The sequence below is a fragment of the Stegostoma tigrinum genome, chromosome 40 (genome assembly GCF_030684315.1).
Source record: "Stegostoma tigrinum isolate sSteTig4 chromosome 40, sSteTig4.hap1, whole genome shotgun sequence".
NCBI classification, from domain to species: Eukaryota; Metazoa; Chordata; class Chondrichthyes; order Orectolobiformes; family Stegostomatidae; genus Stegostoma; species Stegostoma tigrinum.
Genome location: NC_081393.1, coordinates 16,494,646 through 16,512,561, shown reverse-complemented (window position 1 = coordinate 16,512,561; position 17,916 = coordinate 16,494,646). Strand labels below are relative to the sequence as shown.

Below are 17,916 nucleotides of genomic sequence, written 5' to 3'. Positions count from 1 at the left end.
CAGATCTCCAGCGTCCGCAGTCCTTTGTTTTAATTTTAGTGCCTAATTTCTGTATTTATAAAATCAAGCTGCTCTAGGGGTTCTGTACACATTTACTACTGATGCATTACATGAAAATGGCATCAGATCAGTGGAATGCTGACAGCTGAGCCCCAAAACAAAACTGTTGACGCACTTCCAATGGATGCTACATATTTTTACCCAGTAATACTCCCTATTGTCACTCGCTTTCCGTTGGAGCTCCTTTGCAACAAGATCAATGCAGAGCTACAATTTTCATTCAGTTTCTTCACTTTCCCACCGAACGAACCGGCAACATTGCCTTCAGCGCCGCCCCGCTGCCAGGCGCCATCTTGTTGCGGGGCAAAATGCCGGCCACCTGACCCCCTAGGGCGCAGGCGGAGAGCTGGATTTGCCCCGTACAAACATGGCGGCTCACAGCGGCCTCGCTCGGACGTGAAACGGCTGGAGGACCGAGACGGGAAAAAGAAACAAGAGTAAAGAGGCGGTAATCGGCCTTTGGGGAGAACTCGAGAGCAGTGTGGGCTCGCGGCCGTGCTGCCAGGTTCGAGGATTACAGGCCTTCATCAGGTAACAAAGTGAGAAGCTGGATGAGCACAGGAGGCCAAGCAGCATCTCAGGAGCAGGAAGGCTGACGTTTCGGGCCTAGACCCTTCATCAGATAATTGCTGCCCAGTGATCCAGGAAGCTGTAAGGCCTGAGAGTGCCTAAGGGTAGGGGACGAGGGGTAGGAGCTGGGAAAATGGGAGAGGGGCAAGGTTGGGGAGGGGAAGAACGGGGGAAGAGGAGGAGCGGGGAAAGGAGAAAGGGAGGAGGGGGGTGAGGTGAGGACAGGGAAGAGGGAGGAGCTGGGGGGGCGAGGTTGGGAAGTGGGGGGTGGCGAGGTTGGGAAGTCGGAGGAGAGGGGGAGGGGCAACTGGGGAGAACGGGGAAGTGGGAGGAGCTGGGGAAGTGGGGGGGTAAGGTTGGGGAGGGGAGGAGGTGGGGAAGGGGGCAAATGGGGGAAGAAAGAGGAGCTGGGGAAGTGGGAGGGGGCAAGCGGGGGAAAGAGGGAGGGGCTGGGGAAGTGGGGGGGGCAAGCGGGGGAAAGAGGGTGGGGCTGGGGAAGTGGGGGGGGCAAGCGGGGGAAAGAGGGAGGGGCTGGGGAAGTAGGGGGGGCAAGCGGGGGAAAGAGGGAGGGGCTGGGGAAGTGGGGGGGGCAAGCGGGGGAAAGAGGGAGGGGCTGGGGAAGTGGGAGGGGGCAAGCGGGGGAAAGAGGGAGGGGCTGGGGAAGAGGGAGGGGCTGGGGAAGTGGGTGGGGGCAAGCGGGGGGAAGAGGGAGGGGCTGGGGAAGTGGGTGGGGGCAAGCGGGGGGAAGAGGGAGGAGCTGGGGAAGTGGGAGGGGGCAAGCGGGGGGAAGAGGGAGGGGCTGGGGAAGTGGGTGGGGGCAAGTGGGGGGAAGAGGGAGGAGCTGGGTAAGTGGGAGGGGGCAAGCGGGGGGGAAGAGGGAGGAGCTGGGTAAGTGGGAGGGGGCAAGCGGGGGAAGAGGGAGGAGCTGGGTAAGTGGGAGGGGGGAAGTGGGAGGGGGCAAGTGGGGGAAGAGGGAGGAGCGGGGAAGTGGGAGGAAGTGGGAGGGGGCAAGCGGGGGGAAGAGGGAGGAGCTGGGTAAGTGGGAGGGGGGAAGTGGGAGGGGGCAAGTGGGGGAAGAGGGAGGAGCGGGGAAGTGGGAGGGGGCAAGCGGGGGGAAGAGGGAGGAGCTGGGGAAGTGGGAGGGGGCAAGTGGGAGGGGGCAAGTGGGGGGAAGAGGGAGGAGCGGGGAAGTGGGAGGGGGCAAGCGGGGGGAAGAGGGAGGAGCGGGGCAAGCGGGGGGAAGAGGGAGGAGCTGGGTAAGTGGGAGGAGGCAAGCAGGGGGAAGAGGGAGGAGCTGGGGAAGTGGGAGGAGGCAAGCAGGGGTAAGAGGGAGGAGCTGGGGAAGTGGGAGGGGGCAAGTGGGGGAAGAGGGAGGAGCTGGGGAAGTGGGAGGGGGCAAGTGGGGGGAAGAGGGAGGAGCTGGGGAAGTGGGAGGGGGCAAGTGGGGGGAAGAGGGAGGGGCTGGGCAAGTGGGAGGGGGCAAGCGGGGGGCAGAGGAGGAGGGGGGTGAGGGGAAAGGGGCAAGCGGGGAGAACGGAGAAAGAGGGAGGAGCTGGGGAAGTGGGAGGGGGGTAAGGTTGGGAAGGGGGCAAGGGGTAGGATGGGGGAAGAGGGAGGTGCTGGGGAAGGGGGAGGTGGGTAAGGATGGGAAGGGGGAGGGGGAGGGGGAAAGGTTGGCAAGGGGCAGGTGGGAGGGGATATTGGCAGGGCAGTGGAGATGCAGGGAGGGGGATTGGCTGGAGGGGAGCTGGGGAGCAAGGAGAGATGGGGGACTGTGGGAGGGCGGAAGGGAAGAGGAGGTGGGGGAAGGGGGAGACAGGGAAGGAAGGACGGATTGGGGAGGGAAAGGAAGGGGTTTAGGAAGGAGTAGTGAGAGGAGAGAAAGCAGCTGGGGAAGAGGTGGGGAAGGGAAGTTAAGGGGAGCTATAGGATGTTGGGTGGAAAGGAGGAGGGAGGGGACAGTTGTTAGGAGTGTTGGGGGATGGCGGAAATTGGGATGGGGAAGACCATTTGGAGGGGCTGGGGAGTTGAAGCTTCACAAAGACTGGTCTTATCACGAAATCCTCTTTGATGTTGGAAAGCATCCAGCTACGCAAAACATTTACATCCGAGCCTAATTTTACCTCCCTCCCCTTTTAGTTCTGCCAAGGTCGTCCCTAGTTTTTGATTGTGGTTGGGGTGTAAATCCAGTCGGATGCTTTGTCTTAGACGGGTTCAGTTTCTCGAGTGTTGTGTATAAATGTTTACCCCAAGTGTCTCAAAATATTGAATCAAGTAAACAAAACAAAAGTTGTTTGGAGCTGTGTACTGTAAGATTCAGTGAGACAGCACAACTGAAAGACTGGCTGAAGCTACATGGCAGCTATTGCCTTGCTGTTGGAAGCTGGAGTCTCAGCAGATGTAAGAAAAAGGCAATCCCCTGAATATGTCGATTGAAAATATTTGCCTCAGAATGGCAGCACCACAGTCTGCTTCTTGTAGCACTCTGTTCCTGGCTGCTTGCGTTACATCACTTTGTGCTTCTGCAAAGAGTTGGCATCGATTTGATGGGCCAAATGCAGTGTTTCTGTGAGCCACTCTGTATTCCACAGTGGCTTTTGATCTGCTGTTTTATGATGTCCATGGCAGAAGCTTGATCCTGGCTGTATTCATCACAGCAGCATTTTGGTTCTTTGACCAGCTTGGAGCAACCTCTGCAGAGGTTGCCAAATTTGTGATAATACATATGCCCACGGTTATGGTAAAGCTTGGAGATTCTCCTGTACAGGTATGCCCTCAGATGAGGTTCTAAGGCTCTGGTTTTGTGAGATCTCCTCTGTTCCCCAACTGGCACAGTTTTTGCCGCGGTACTAATTTGTTCTTTGTCGTGCAGATTGCGAAGCAGCGATGTCTGAGCAAGGCCCCAGTGGAGGTGCTGGCCATCCCAGCACCATCAGGCCCGCTGTAACAGTAGCTAGGGGCCTGCCAGGTCGACGGAGCTCTGCCACCGTTACCCCAGGCCGCCTGCCCTCCATCCGCTCACGGGACCTAACACTGGGAGGGATGAAAAAGGTCAGTACCATTTGGAGATTTTCAGAATCTGGACAAAGTAGATGGGGTGGGAGGGGTGCGGCGAGGGCCGTGTGTGCGAAACAGTTCCCATTGTTGGTAGGTTAGGAATTGAAGTGCTCAGATGCAAGAGAAGTGGCAAAACCAGCCAAGGCCATGGGAGGATTAAACGTTTTTATGTAGTGAGTGATTAGGATCAGGAATGTGCCTGAGAGTGTGAAGCCATTCAGGCTTTCAAAAGAGAGTGCTCTAAAAGCAAAGAATGTGCAGGGTTATGGAGAGAAAGCAGGGGAATGGTAGTAGGTGTACTGCTGACTCGGAGTGTCACTGCAGTGATCACAGCATGTAAATTGTAACATGGATTGTGTTGTCAGCACTGTTTCATTATGATGTCCTCTTTTGCAGAAAACATTCACTCCCAACATCATCACCAGGAAGGTTAAGGAAGAGTGAGTATATGTTTGCTCCAGGCAATTTGTGACATAGATTTTAAATTAATTTGAGTGGTAATTAAGATGCTTCATCTGGCAAGTTATCCACAAGAGCTAGGGAAACAAGTGCAGAACTGTGGGTCAATGCACATGGCCTCCATTTGCCGAATACATGCTGTCTGCCAAGTCACTCATCAGAGGCTAAAAGCTTATCAGATTGTAAGGCAAAAATATCCACTAGGAGGAGCTGGGTACCTCTGGTATGCTTGACTTGCCTGTTGGACTAGTGATTGCTTTACTCTGCAGAAACTGTGACAGTCTCCCATCATTTATTGTCAATGTTACTTTCTCTGAAAGATCCATTTCCACTTTTTGAAATGAGTTGAAGGTAATGTATATTTAAAATCAGAACATGGTGCAGATCAGGTTCCTTAGTGAGAAAACAAAATTAGGCATTGACTGTACCTGTGCAAGCAGACCTGAGAACATCTTGTACATTCCTAGATCTACTTGTAAGTTTGGAATGCACAACTTTGAGTGAAATCTCACAATTGGGTGTTATTGCAATAAGACTGAATTGAAAAAGCAGCAATCTAACAGAGCCTTCAGTTCTCATTAGATTCGAGACCACTCTGTGTATGATTTGTTTCACATGTTTCATAGAATAGTCACAACAAATACAAAATAAAGATACTTAATTAAAGCAATGGTTCAGTCAGTCATAGAATATAGAAACTTACAGCACAGTACAGGCCCTTTGGCCCTTGATGTTGTGCTGACCTGTGAAACCAATCTGAAGCCCATCTAATGTACACGATTCCACTATCATCCATATGTTTATCCAACGACCGTTTAAATGCCCTTAAAGTTGTCGAGTCTACTACTGTTGCAGGCAGTGCATTCCATGCCCTTACTACTCTGAGTAAAGAATCTACCTCTGACATCTGTCCTATATCTATCGCCTCTCAATTTAAAGCTATGTCCCCTCGTGTTAGCCATCACCATCCGAGGAAAAAGGCTCGCTCTATCTAATCCTCTGATCATCTTGTACGTCTCTATTAAGTCGCCCCTTAACCACCTTCTCTCTAACGAAAACAGCCGCAAGTCCCTCAGTCTTTCCTCATAAGACCTTCCCTCCATACCAGGCAACATCCTGGCAAATCTCCTCTGCACCCTTTCCAATGCTTCCACATCCTTCCTATAATGTGGCGACCAGAACTGTACACAATACTCCAACTTCGGCCGCACTAAAGTGTTGTACAGGCTGCAGAATGACCTCCGAAACTCAATCCCTCTACCAATAAAACCTAACACACCGTACTCCTTATTAACAACTCTGTCAACCTGGGTGGCAACTTTTAGGGATCTATGCGCATGGACACTGAGATCTCTCTGCTTGTCCACACTACCAAGAATCTTACCATTAGCCCAGTACACTGTATTGCTGTTACTCCTTCCAAAGTGAATCACCTCACACTGTTCCGTATTAAACTCCATTTGCCACCTCTCAGCCCAGCTCTGCAACTTATCTATGTCCTCTGTAACCTCTAACATTGTTGTGCAATATCTACAGCGCCACCAACTTTACAACTCCGCAAATTTCCTAACCCAGCCTTTTACGCCCTCAACCGGGTCATTTATAAAAATGACAAACAGCAGTAGCCCCAACACAGATCGTTGCTGTTCACCACTGGTAACTGAACTCCAGGATGAACATTTCCCATCAACCACCACCCTCTGTCTTCTTCCAGCTAGCCAATTTCTGATCCAAACAGCTAAACCACCCTCAATCCCATGCCTCCAAATTTTCTGCAATTGCCTCCCATGGGGAACCTTATCAAACACTTCACTGAAATAAGTCTGTCTGTGTTGGAACGCAGGGCATCTGACTTCAGGCTGACCAGGCCCATCTCCTGTTGACGAAAGTCTTTCTGTCTAGTCTGACTGTGATGTTCTGGATTGTTAAAAATTAATGATTGTTAACCTTTACTAGCCACTACTCCTGTACATGACCCTTGCTAAGATGCTACATGATCTGTGGCACAATCCTAGTAAACTTGCCAACACATGAACTGCACAAAATTGATCTTGGTTTGAATTAACAATGTGTGCCAATTCCTGGTTGGTTTGTTAAGTGCGATGGTCTGCTTAACGATATCACTTTCTTCTATCTCGTGACTGATTCCCGAAAATGTCAGTAAATTGTGGGATCCTCATTTTTCCCTGTTTGTTGAGTTTATATAGATCTCCACTGAGATAGGGACACCTGCTTGAAGGATGTGTCATGTAACATCATAATGAGTAATGTCATCCTCAAGGTCTAATTGATCTAAATATTCTGGGGGGGTTTCAAATCCCATCAATACGTTATATCGAAAAGAACCCTTTACTAATATGACGCAATAACTGCTGTTGCCTGGGACCAAGTTAACAAAAGAAAATCACTGCATATTTATTGGGGAAAATACATTGCATATTTACAACAAATCTTATTAGACCACACCACATTACTGTAGAATGTATGAACTTAAATATACATACTTGTTCCAAAATGGAAACAGTATTAAAACCATGTGGCCATTCTCACTTGAAAGATAATGTGTATGTTGACTGCAACTAACCAAATATAATATGAATACCTTGCTAGCTTGATCATTACAAAACTCGACTCAAATTAACTGTTGAATATTAAACTCAAAGCCGTGCCTAAGCCAGCCTCAACAATATTTTCTAAAGTGAATGCATACGCATTAAGTGTCTGCAATTCAGTCAGTAGATTAACTTCTGTTTTGGCACAATGCAGTGACAGATTTGCTGCTATGTCCACAGGGAGCGTAAACAACCCAGTGGTCGTGTTCCTGAGTCAAGCATGGAGAGACCCCTTGGAGCTGGCTAGTACTGGGTTAAATACTGGCAGGGGACAGGACTGCCACTGGATGTGAGAATGGTGTGGGTGGATGAAATCTAAGATTCAGAGCATGTTAATTTCAGAATTTTTCAATGTACTATAAATGGGTCCATGCGTGTTTGGAAGCATGAAATTAATGATTGGACGAGGTTGTGTCAGATCAAGTCTGGCGAGTGTTGCATGATTTTACTTTACAGTTTCTGGATTTCCTGCTATTAATTCCTCTGCTCCATGTGTTGGTATCACATGAAAGACTAGCATGTGCACCACCCAGATCTGCAGGCTGCTGAAGGTAGTCAGTAATGTCTTGTCAACCTACTCGCTGATGTTAATCTCCTTTCACGTGAAAAACATGCTCTTGGTTTTGAGTTTCACGGCACTCATTTGCATCACTTGATGTCTTTACCCTCAAATTTACTTTACTTGCAGACCAAAGGAGGACAATGCCTCTCAGAGGAAAGAGAAGAAAGAACGAGACAAGGATCGCCAGAGGGAGGCGCGGGGCAGGGGAAGAGGCAGACCCGAAACAATTCAATCCCACTCTATCTTTGAGCAGGGACCTGCTGAAATGAGGAAGAAAAAAGGTGAGACACTGGAATGAAACCATTATCAAGTTTTACATTCTCTTGCTTCTTCCAGTTTATATTCCTAGAATTGTGCATAACAGGAAGTGAGGCAATTTGGCCTGTTGAGTGGGCACTAGCTCTTCTAAAGAGCAGTCAAGTCAGTTGGTATCCCTTGTTTTTTCTCCATGTCTCTGTAGATTTGTCACATTTTAAATATTTAATCTAATTCTCTCTTCGGCTTCCTGCTGGATCTTCCAAAAACTTAACTGGTTCTTTCATGAGATGATGTTGTTATGTGTCTCCTGGTTCATTGCTGTCACCTTTAAGGTGCCGTCTGGTTATTGACCCTTCAACCACCGGAAATGACTTCTCTTCATGTACAATATCCAAATCCTTCATGTCGTGTACTTTGGCACTGCAGAATGCTGTGGTTGCACTGCATTTCAGTACAGAGAGTGGCTGTTTGCTCTGATCTGTTTAAGTCAGGTTCACACAGGGGTGCCCTAGATCTGGCATTATGGAATTCAAAGACACTGGCATCAAATTGAGCAACCCTTGTAGATAGAACCTGTTACGTGCAGACTCCTACGGATTGTCGGGCCTCACTGAAAGTTGCAAGTATCTCATGAATGACTTGGTGAGCTTACTCTGAGGCAGGGCATCTAATTCAGTTTTGTTTTCATGTATGGTTTGATTTATCTTTTTGGATGCCTGTGCAGCCAAAAGGCTACGTCGGCTTTTCCAAATGCCTGGTGCTAGGCGAGACTGGCGCTGCTAGTAGGCAGCAGTTGGCTATCGGCTTAATTCGCTTCCATTCTTGGATGCCTAAGCTGTGATCCTGCTCCTCCTCCCTGTCACTCATGCTCAGTGTAACAGCACACGTAAGTGTTGCCTTCCCACTCAGTGGTGCTGAGCATTGGCTTTCCTTTGTCACTCTTACCTCTTTTCTCTTCCTTTAGTCTTCTAAGAGATCCTGTTCCAAATTGTGACTTTGAGTTGGCCTCCACGATGTAGAAAGGAAGCATGTGTCCATGCCTCTATCCAAAACTGCAGTGGAAAGGAGAGGGACAGAACGTTGAAGGAAAATGACACCTGGGGCTTTGCGTTTGTTCCACTGATTTAGGGCAGCTAGAAACAGTTAATGACCATCATTTAATAATTTAGAACTAAACGGAGCTCACCAACCAAGCCATCCTCCAACAAACAATACAAGTGCTAAGTACGTTCTAAATTATGACAGCGTGTTAACCAGGTCAGTTTGTTCATAATTAGCAATTGCCCAGTTGTTGTGCTGTTCCTTGTAATGACCTGCTAACTATTTTTATATATTTCATTTATTTATCTTGATACATCTCCATTTTTCTTCACAGCTGGTTGGGATTCCTCCGTGGATATGAAGGAGTTTGGAACATCCCCAATTATTAATATAAAGAAAGAAAAGCGTGAGTCAGAAGAGGAAACCAAACAGATTCTCCGAATGCTGGACCGTGATGATGTAAGTAGTGGCTTAGGGGGAGCACTTACATTGTTTCCCAGTGCCCTAGATTTGGGGCTTGGACACTGATGACAGACATGGTTGAGTTGAGAAAAGAGGTTAATTCAAGAAGAATGAGTGTCTCGATGTGAATGAAAATCAGGAAGCCTATGATTGGTTCTGGGACTGAGTAAAGTTAACTAATCTCTTCGATCACAGTAGGCCTTTTACCATTTAAATAAAGAAGGTGGCAGTGAGTAATTGAGGGGGTCATGGCTGGTACTTCATAGCATATGGAGACATCAATCGAAGATCAGTGTTAAGTTCGCCTCTTGTGCCCTGTTTGTAGAATACCTTCCTTACAGTTGCTATCAAGTCTCGTGCTTAGACAAGAGACTCCATACCATGAGGAGAACTGGTGCCTGTCAGAAGGGACAGAGTTATGTCGAAATAACGATTATTCTTGGGTTGGACACTGGGGCCACGACTGACTTTAGAACAGATAAAGCAGACTTGGGAACTTGGGCCAGACTAGTTTCAATGGCATTTCATATGAAGCCAATATTAGCCTAGAGCTAAGACAGAGACTCTGACTATTCACTCCCTTACGTTCTGCATTTCTTTTCTCTCAGAGCCTTCATGTAGTCATTAACTTCTGTCTTGTGTTACCCATCCATCGAGTATGTTTCTTTGTGTGTAGTTCATTGATGATCCTGGTCTAAAAAACGATGCCCGAAACATGCCCGTCCAGCTGCCACTGGCACAGTCAGGCTGGCTGTTCAAGGAGGAAGTGGAGGATGAGGGGATGAAACCTGCCGTGCTGGCCAAGGAAGAGAAGATGGAGCTGGATATCTCCTCTGTGAAAGGTGAGTGTGACAACACACTGTCAAGGTTGTGGAGAATGTGAGGCAGTGGGGTTATAGCAATTTAATGATGATGGTAGACAGGGAGGAATCATTCAGAATGGAAAGGCAGGGAATGAGTTGTTAAAAAGTTTTATTATCAGAATTTGTGCACCTGTAGAGTCCCGCAGCATCGGGACACCGAGTGATTGCAGGTAGATTCAATTGTGATGGGTACCTCCCACATGTCAAAGGAATTACTTGCACTTATAAGGTACTTCTCCCAACATCAGAAACATCCAAATGTGTTTACAGCCAGTGAAGCGCTTTTGAAGTGTGGTTACTGTCATAATTTGGGAATCACAGCTGCCACTTAATGCCCAACAAGGCTCTACTAATAACAGTGTGACGATGACCGCATAATCTATATGGGTGATTTTAGTGGCTAGATCGAACTCCTACTGATGACAGGAAAAGAATCGGGGACAGTAGTGTGTGGCACTTAGAAAGACAGAAGTTGCTGGAAAAGCTCAGCAGGTCTGGGAGCATCTGTGAAGAAGCGATCAGAGTTAACGTTTCAGGTCTGGTGACCCTTTCTCAGAACTGGCACTTAGCCTGCACTATAGCTAAAAATTTCAGACAAGGCAGTTGGAGCCAGTTCTTTAAGATCCAATTTGTTCCAATATGAAATGTTGTAGTTGACACGTCCATTCAAAGCCATCTGGATTTATCACCTCGAGAATGGGTCACTGTTCCCGATGCCTTTCCAGTTGACTAAAGCGCATTGGTGAGATTTAAAACCTTGTTCTATGAACGTTATATTCCTCAAATGGTGATGAGGATAGCAAATCAATGACAAAGTCAAAGAAGAAAATGCAAAGAGAAAATATATAACAATGAATATATCAATTATAGCCTGCCTTCATGGAACAGACCATTATCTGCCTGTGCAGACTAGAACTTTGCCTGGCTAGCTCAGTTAGGAGTTAATTGGACTCTTAGTCCCAGCATCATGACCTTGAGTGCTAAACTGTGTGATTTTTTTTAAAAAAAGGTCATGTTTTGTTAAGTATGTAATATATTGTTCTGTAGTACAAACTTGTGTTGCTAAGAAAAAGACATTATTATAAATGCTCAGAGACAGCAAGAACTGCCGATGCTGGAGTCAGAGATAACAATGTGGAGCTGAAGGAGCACAGCAGGCCAGGCAGCATCAGAGATCAGGGAAGTTGACATTTAGGAACGGGACTCTTCTTCATTTCTGAAGAAGGGTCCTGACTCGAAACGTCCTCCTTTCCTGCTCTTCTGATGCTGCCTGGCCTGCTGTGCTCCTCCAGCTCTGCACTGTTATTATAAATCCTGTTGTAAAGCCCAAAAGAAATTCTACATATCACAAAGAAGTAATGTGGTATATGAGTTTCAATGTTGTTGTGACGCTAGCTATATAAGCTGTACGCCCCCAAGGCATAAGTACAGGAAGAGTAAAGGTTTGGGGGGGATATGGACCAGGAGCTGTCAGGTGGGACTAGTTGAGTTTGGGATTATGGTTGGCATGGAGGGTCTGTTTATGTGCTATGTGACTATGTGACTCTATTAATAAAGTACAGACTGCATCCAGCCAGCCCGTACTTAAATGTTTTCAACAAAGTCTGCCAATATCAGGTGCGATTCTGCATTTGGGCAATATATGCTGTATAATCCTGAGTACGCAAAGGATTAAACTGAACTGACAACCAAGATTGTCAGTCCGCTTTGCAGAATGACATTTACAGAAACATGGAAGCTGCATGTATTAATATGCAGACCTTTTTTGTTGCAGTTAGAAAGAACATGTACATATACTGCACCCTTTCAACTCCACAACACAGGTGACAACCAGTTCCTGGTTCATTTCTCAGGACGACACCCTGACTAATCAGTCAACCTGCCTGGTTTAAAATTTAAACAAAACCTGTTAGCTGTCAATCATCATTAGATGCTGCATTCCCCATGATAATGCCTGTACCAGCTGGTGTTCACTTGGTAAGTAATCAGTGCACTTCTGTCATAGTGTGAATGTTTTCTCACTCCCTCCCTGCCCTGCCAAAACCCCACCACACCCTCTTTGAAATGTGTTCTTATGAATTGTTCTGCTGAATGCAAGACAAAAAGTTTGTACAAAATGTGCTTTTTTTGTCGGTAATAAATTGTATATGGTTAACTGAGGTAGAAATTTCAGACCAAGGTAGTTTCGGCTCACTTCTTTAAGATCCAGTTTGTTCCATTATGAAATGTTGTAGCTGACATGTCCATATGAAAGCATCTGAATTTAGCACCAAGGGAACTGGTTATTGCTACAGCATTGGCAACACTTCCTCATTGGCATTTGTCTGTTCTTACTTTGTCATGGTTTTACTATCTGAATCTTCATTTTGAGGAATACTTCTAGGGTGGATTATGCAGTAGGTTCAACATTAACCCCTGCATCACCGTAATTTCATCAGTGTTGTGTGGGAAATACTGTCCAAGTGTTGTTGCTCAGTCACGGTTAGGAGACCACTGAGAACTTCCCTGCCTTTCTTTGAATAAGACTGAGAGATGTTTAATGGCCAGCTGAGAGGGCAGACTGTTTGTTGTCTCTTCTTGAAAGACAGCTCTTCTGACAATGCACCTGAGTACTGCATGGCCTTTGTCAACGTAGATAATGTGCTCAAGTCCTAGAGCGGAAATTGAACCCCAAAACTCTGATTAAGGCAAGAGTGCTACATGGTGGTGTAATCCAGCAATATTCAAGTACAAACTCACTCACTTGCATGAGCTGTTGAAGAGTAGTTGGCTCCATTTGAGAGGGGAGTGTTAAAAAGCCAGATGAAATTATCTTTTTCCAATCTTTCAATATACTGCCTGTGGTTTATAAAATCTACAGTGTATAATCACTTAGAATCATTGCTCTGTTTTCAGTTAAGGATGAACCTGGAGTTGCCAAAGAAATGCAGATGTCGAAGATGACCCAGGCTGTGCAGAAGGAGGTTTCGGTGTCTGAGCTGCTTCAAGAGCTTAGTGTGCGTAAAGATGACGAACTTCTGTTTCTGCAGCTACCTGACACACTGCCTGGCCAGGCTCCCACTCGCGATGAGAAACCTGTAAAAGCTGAGGTTCAGGCTGACGATGGCCAGGCTATGCAGCTCAAGCAAGAGAAGGCTCAGGTCTGTACTGGGGAACATCCAGCTAGGGCTACTCGTCGATCTCCAGCTATTTCCAAAACTGCACCTATGTTTTTGTGAATTGGAAAAATACCTGTTGCGCTTCTGTTTTGTGATAAAAAGCATCAAGTGCTGGGATAAGCAGGGTGACTTACAGAATGGAATTTAATTGAGGAATTCACGTGGTTTATACATAGAATAACATCAACCAGGGGTGAGATACAGACTGGAACCTAATCGAGGTTTGGCAAGTTTTTACTTAAAGTAACAGATATGCAAGACTGTGTTACTGTAGGCTGAAATATAATTGAAGAATTCAGATGATTTATGTTTAAATAACATCTGGGAATAAGTTACAGAATGGAATCTAATCAAGGAGTTTGTGTGGCTCATATATAGAATAAGAGAAACTCAGTAGTGAGTTACACATTAAAATATAATTGACCAGTTCGCGAGGTTTTATATGTGGAATTATCGATGCCTGGGAATGAGTTACAGGCAAATTTATATAAAAGATGAACTTGGGAAATAAGACACATTTTAAAGGCTGTTTCCAGCATTTTGCAATCCAGTTAGTTTATTCCCTGTCTATTATTCCCGGAATAGAAACACAAACTGTAATCTAATGTGCCAGGAGCACTGGATGCTACTTTTGGCCTATGCAGTACAGTTAAATTGAACAGCTCTGTAACGAATCGGTGTGTATGTGTGTCCTTCAGGAACTGAAACAAGCTGAGAATTCCTGCTCGCTGATGGATTTAACTGAAGGTCAGATTGGAAAGTTGCTGATCAGAAAGTCGGGGAGAGTGCAGCTTGTACTGGGACAGGTCATCCTGGATGTCACCATGGGCACAACCTGTTCATTTCTCCAGGTATTTTATACACATTTTCCTAAGTAGGGAAGCGGTTTACTGTAAGCTTTTTATTTTTCCCTGAGAGGAGTCCCCTAACTTGGGTGTTTAGCTTAGGCATTTTGTTTTGCTGGGGCTCATGTCATTAATTTGGAGATACTGTCATGGTTGTGGGACTCAGTTTGTTACAAAACGAATCATTTCCTCTCATTAAAGCTTTGAAGACTGGGTCCCCACTTCAAAATCCATTCCTTCTCCCTAGCAGCAGACTGAGATTAAGCCGGTCGGTTCACACCAGAAATGCTGGAGCATGTAATCTAGGATGACTCTCCTGCGTAGCAAGGAGGAAGAGCTGCACAGTTGGAGGTGCTGCCTTTCAAATGTGCCATTAGACAGAGGACCCTTCTGCCGTTGCAGATGGATGTGAAAGCTATCATGGTATGCTTTGAGAAGGAGCAGTGGAGTTATTACAAGTGCAAATGTGTCAGCTGTGAATTGCTTTGAGACGGGACATTGTGAAGGTCTCTGTGCCCTTGCCCATGCCCTAGCCCTAGTCTTAGCTCCCTACCTTGCAAACAGCTATGAAACTTCCATCTTGATCATTCCACTTACTTAATTTCTGTTGTTGTCCTTCTCTAAGGAGCTGGTTTCTATTGGATTCGGAGAGAACCGGACTGGTGAAATGACGGTGCTGGGACATGTGAAACACAAGTTAGTCTGTTCCCCTGACTTTGAATCTCTCCTTGAGCAGAGGCATTAGCTGGAATTTGAGATGTACATGTCAATAGGCAGCACAGCACCTGCAACACCAAGACAGAAGCAGGTGGCAGGGTGAGCTGCTCTTGCATTCCCTGAGCTGGGGAATGCAGGACGGCTTTGCAGAGAAATGAGCAGCCAGTTCTCAAGGGAAACTGGAATGAGACTTTCTCTTTATGGCTGTGTATATGTCATAATGAGGATATATCTGGTCTGGCTTCTCTATTAATTGCTGGCAGTCAGCAAGGTAATGTCCACAAATCATTTTGAGAGACGATCGTGGAAGCAATACTGAACTGTGGGAACAGTTGTACACGAATCAGCAATATTTTCAGAATAAAAGGCAGTGAGATCCAGGGCCATCAGCCTTGCTGACCCGAGGTCAGTCTTTGAGAGCTGGTGGAATCTTTGCACAGTTGTGATCCAAGAGTTTGAACTCTTGAGAGTTCACATTCAGACTTCGTTCTAGTTTGAATCCATGCTGTCAGGAACAGAAAGTTAATGTTCCATTTGATTCTTCTTGCTTGCTGGACTTTGGTCAGGTAACAAGATCAGCATCAAAAACATTCGACACTCCACGTATTGCAAGTTAGGAGATGTCCTGGTTTGGGTGGGAATGAAGATTTTAGATTGTGTCTCACACTGTAACAGCACTCTGCTGTGCTATGTCAGCTTTCCTGCTAAATTATTTTAGTTTGGCATTGTTGTCTCGGTGACTTAGATGATGTTTTATGATGTGGTTTCAGCCAAAGAAATCCTATAATTTGTGGGACCTCTTAGAATATCTTTTCCTTAAGTTTACTAGGGCATGGCACTATTAACCACAATAGTTTAGTAGTGCTTTATGGTTTACCTATAGCTTTCATAAGTCATGGTTAGACTGACACCCATTTTTAGTGTCAGAATTGCATCCCTCAAAACTCTATCAATGTTTTGTGTAACTCAGAGACAAAGCATAATTTTTAATTGTGCTGCTGGGTGCTTTTCACAGTTCTAATGGTTTCTCATAACACAAATTGTCCTGAAATCCTAATACTTTAAAATTGCATCTTAAATGTATGACTGGCCAGAGGATCTTTGCACATTTTCACTCTCTCTTGCACTCTTGAAAAGGCTTGTGCTGAGCAATGTTACAGTATAGGAGGAAACTGACAGCACAGAGCTTAACGTCTGCCCTTTGTAAGATGATCACTTAAATCAGTGATCTATTTGACCAGTGTATAGTGAGTCTGAATGTTAATATTGATTTGGACAGCTCAGGATTGGAACTGGTTAAGGCTATGTTAACCTCGTTCTTGACTTAATGGATGTTAAAATCACAACAAGTTTGGAAAATCATATTGCAACTCTTCCACTGCTGTGCTATGTTTGGATGAGTATTTTTGGATCTTGGATTGGAAATAAACTTCTCATTTCTTTTTAAGATGGAGTTGAACTTGGTTTTCTGTTTCTTACTGTATGGAACCACAATCTGCTTGTTATCAGGGTTGGAAAGTTATAACAGGATCAAGAATCTGAACAGTATTTTAGATGAAAATGATTTTCAGTACAATGCATATTCTACCAACTGTTCTGCATTCAACAAATGCACAGTCTTTCTCCGGAGAGCTAAACCAGTCTACGAACTGGGGCAAGTGAGGTTCATGTTTCTAGATTAACGTGGGTGCTTACTCAGAAACTTAGTGCTGTCCTCTGTCTGATAAGTTTGCACGGGATTAAGTTGTAAATGTATGAAAGTCGCTGCCACCATTAGCTCACACTGTACTTTTGCTGCCTCTGAGGAGATCTAGCTGGATTGATAATGTTTTTAAATTGTAAATTTCCACTGACTCTGAGTAAACCTTTGCCCTTCAAATTTTGTCATTTCAAGTATGTGACAATTCCTTTTAAAAAGGTAAAATCGATCTGCTTCAATTGTCCTTTCAACAAATGCATTTTTGATCCTTCTGCCTTCATGTATTTGAAGAAAAATCTCCCCATATGATTGCTTTGCCAGTTATTTGAAGCGTATCCTCTGGTTACTGACTCTGCTGCCAGTGTAAGGTTTCTCTCATTCAAAATGTTAAACTTTCCCTTACACTTGTAAGTAAACTCTGCATTCACTTCAAGGCCTTGATATTTTTTTAAAGGCTGGTAATTAAAATTAAACACAATATAGCAATTGAGGTCTAATCAATAGTTTATAAATGCTTAACATAGCTTCCTTTTGTAGTGTGGCTCATTTTGTTGGGGGAAGGAGAGAAGGTGGACGTAAGGACTTAAGACCACAGTCAGATCTGACATGGTCTTGCTGAACGGTGACATGAGCTACGGTTAATTTGTTTATAGTCTATGTCTCTTGTTATAAAGTCAGGGTATTCAGATCTTTTGCAGAAGTTTGATCACCTTGTTCTGTCATCTTCAAGATTTGTGTACCAACATCCTCAGATGCCCCTGCGTCTCCTTTGAAATGTTTCCACTGTATGATCTCCGTATTGTTCCTCCTAAAGTCCAGAATCAAACTGCGCTAAGTATACTGAGAAACAGATAATCAAGCTGTGCCATAAATATCATTTATAAATAGCCCTGTGGTAAATCACAATGGCGTAACCTATTACAATTGCTCATTCAGCCATTTGAAGGTGAGAAACAAACTCATTTGCAAAAATGCTTCAGATTCACTTTTTATTTTAAAAAAAAGCTGACTGCTGCCCCTGAGTGAAACTTGGGAATGGATTTACTATTAATATCAAAGCTCAGCCAGTCACTAATGATGAATCAGGATGAGATTTTCTTTTTGGCTGTTTGCCAGGATGACTTATCCCCTTGGTTAACTTATCTATTGTTTTGCGGAAGCCAACTGGGCAGTGATCTGGCTTTTGGAGATGCATCAACTGGCTCATGTTTAGAAGTGCCATGTATTCTGAGCCATGATCTCCTTTTCCTTCAGTCATGGATTTGACTCTTGGTTCCAACGGATTGGTCACTGGTGGAACACGAAGCTCAATATTCTGTGTATGATTGGAGGAGAATTAGATTGTTTCTATGCCTCATTTACATGGCAAGTTGTAATTGGATATTTGCACATTTTAGCGATTCCTACACTGTACTTGTTGTACTTCTGTCTTTTGCAATGCATCACAGTTTTTCACCCTTTCAAAGTGAAACAGTGAACCCTCAAACCTTTTTTATGTTTATTGGAGATAAATGCAAGTAATTTTTCTGTTGTATTCAGCATTGCAAACTCAA

At 45.2% G+C, this 17,916-nt stretch overlaps 1 protein-coding gene across 2 annotated transcripts; it reads left to right on the top strand.

Moving 5' to 3' along the window:
• Positions 1-366: 366 nt before the first annotated feature.
• Positions 367-16,117, top strand: polr3d (polymerase (RNA) III (DNA directed) polypeptide D). Of its 2 annotated transcripts, none has more exons than XM_048523231.2 (9): positions 367-591; positions 3,503-3,681; positions 4,084-4,127; positions 7,447-7,601; positions 8,954-9,078; positions 9,758-9,923; positions 12,840-13,084; positions 13,801-13,953; positions 14,149-14,560. In XM_048523231.2, the coding sequence occupies exons 2-9, from the start codon at positions 3,517-3,519 to the stop codon at positions 14,152-14,154; spliced, it is 1,059 nt and encodes a 352-aa protein (XP_048379188.1). In that variant the 5' UTR covers positions 367-591; positions 3,503-3,516; the 3' UTR covers positions 14,155-14,560. The 2 variants fall into 2 exon arrangements, with proteins under 2 accessions (XP_048379188.1, XP_048379187.1); XM_048523230.2 differs by lacking the exon at positions 14,149-14,560 and adding an exon at positions 14,573-16,117 and having other exon boundaries at positions 373-591.
• Positions 16,118-17,916: the final 1,799 nt, after the last annotated feature.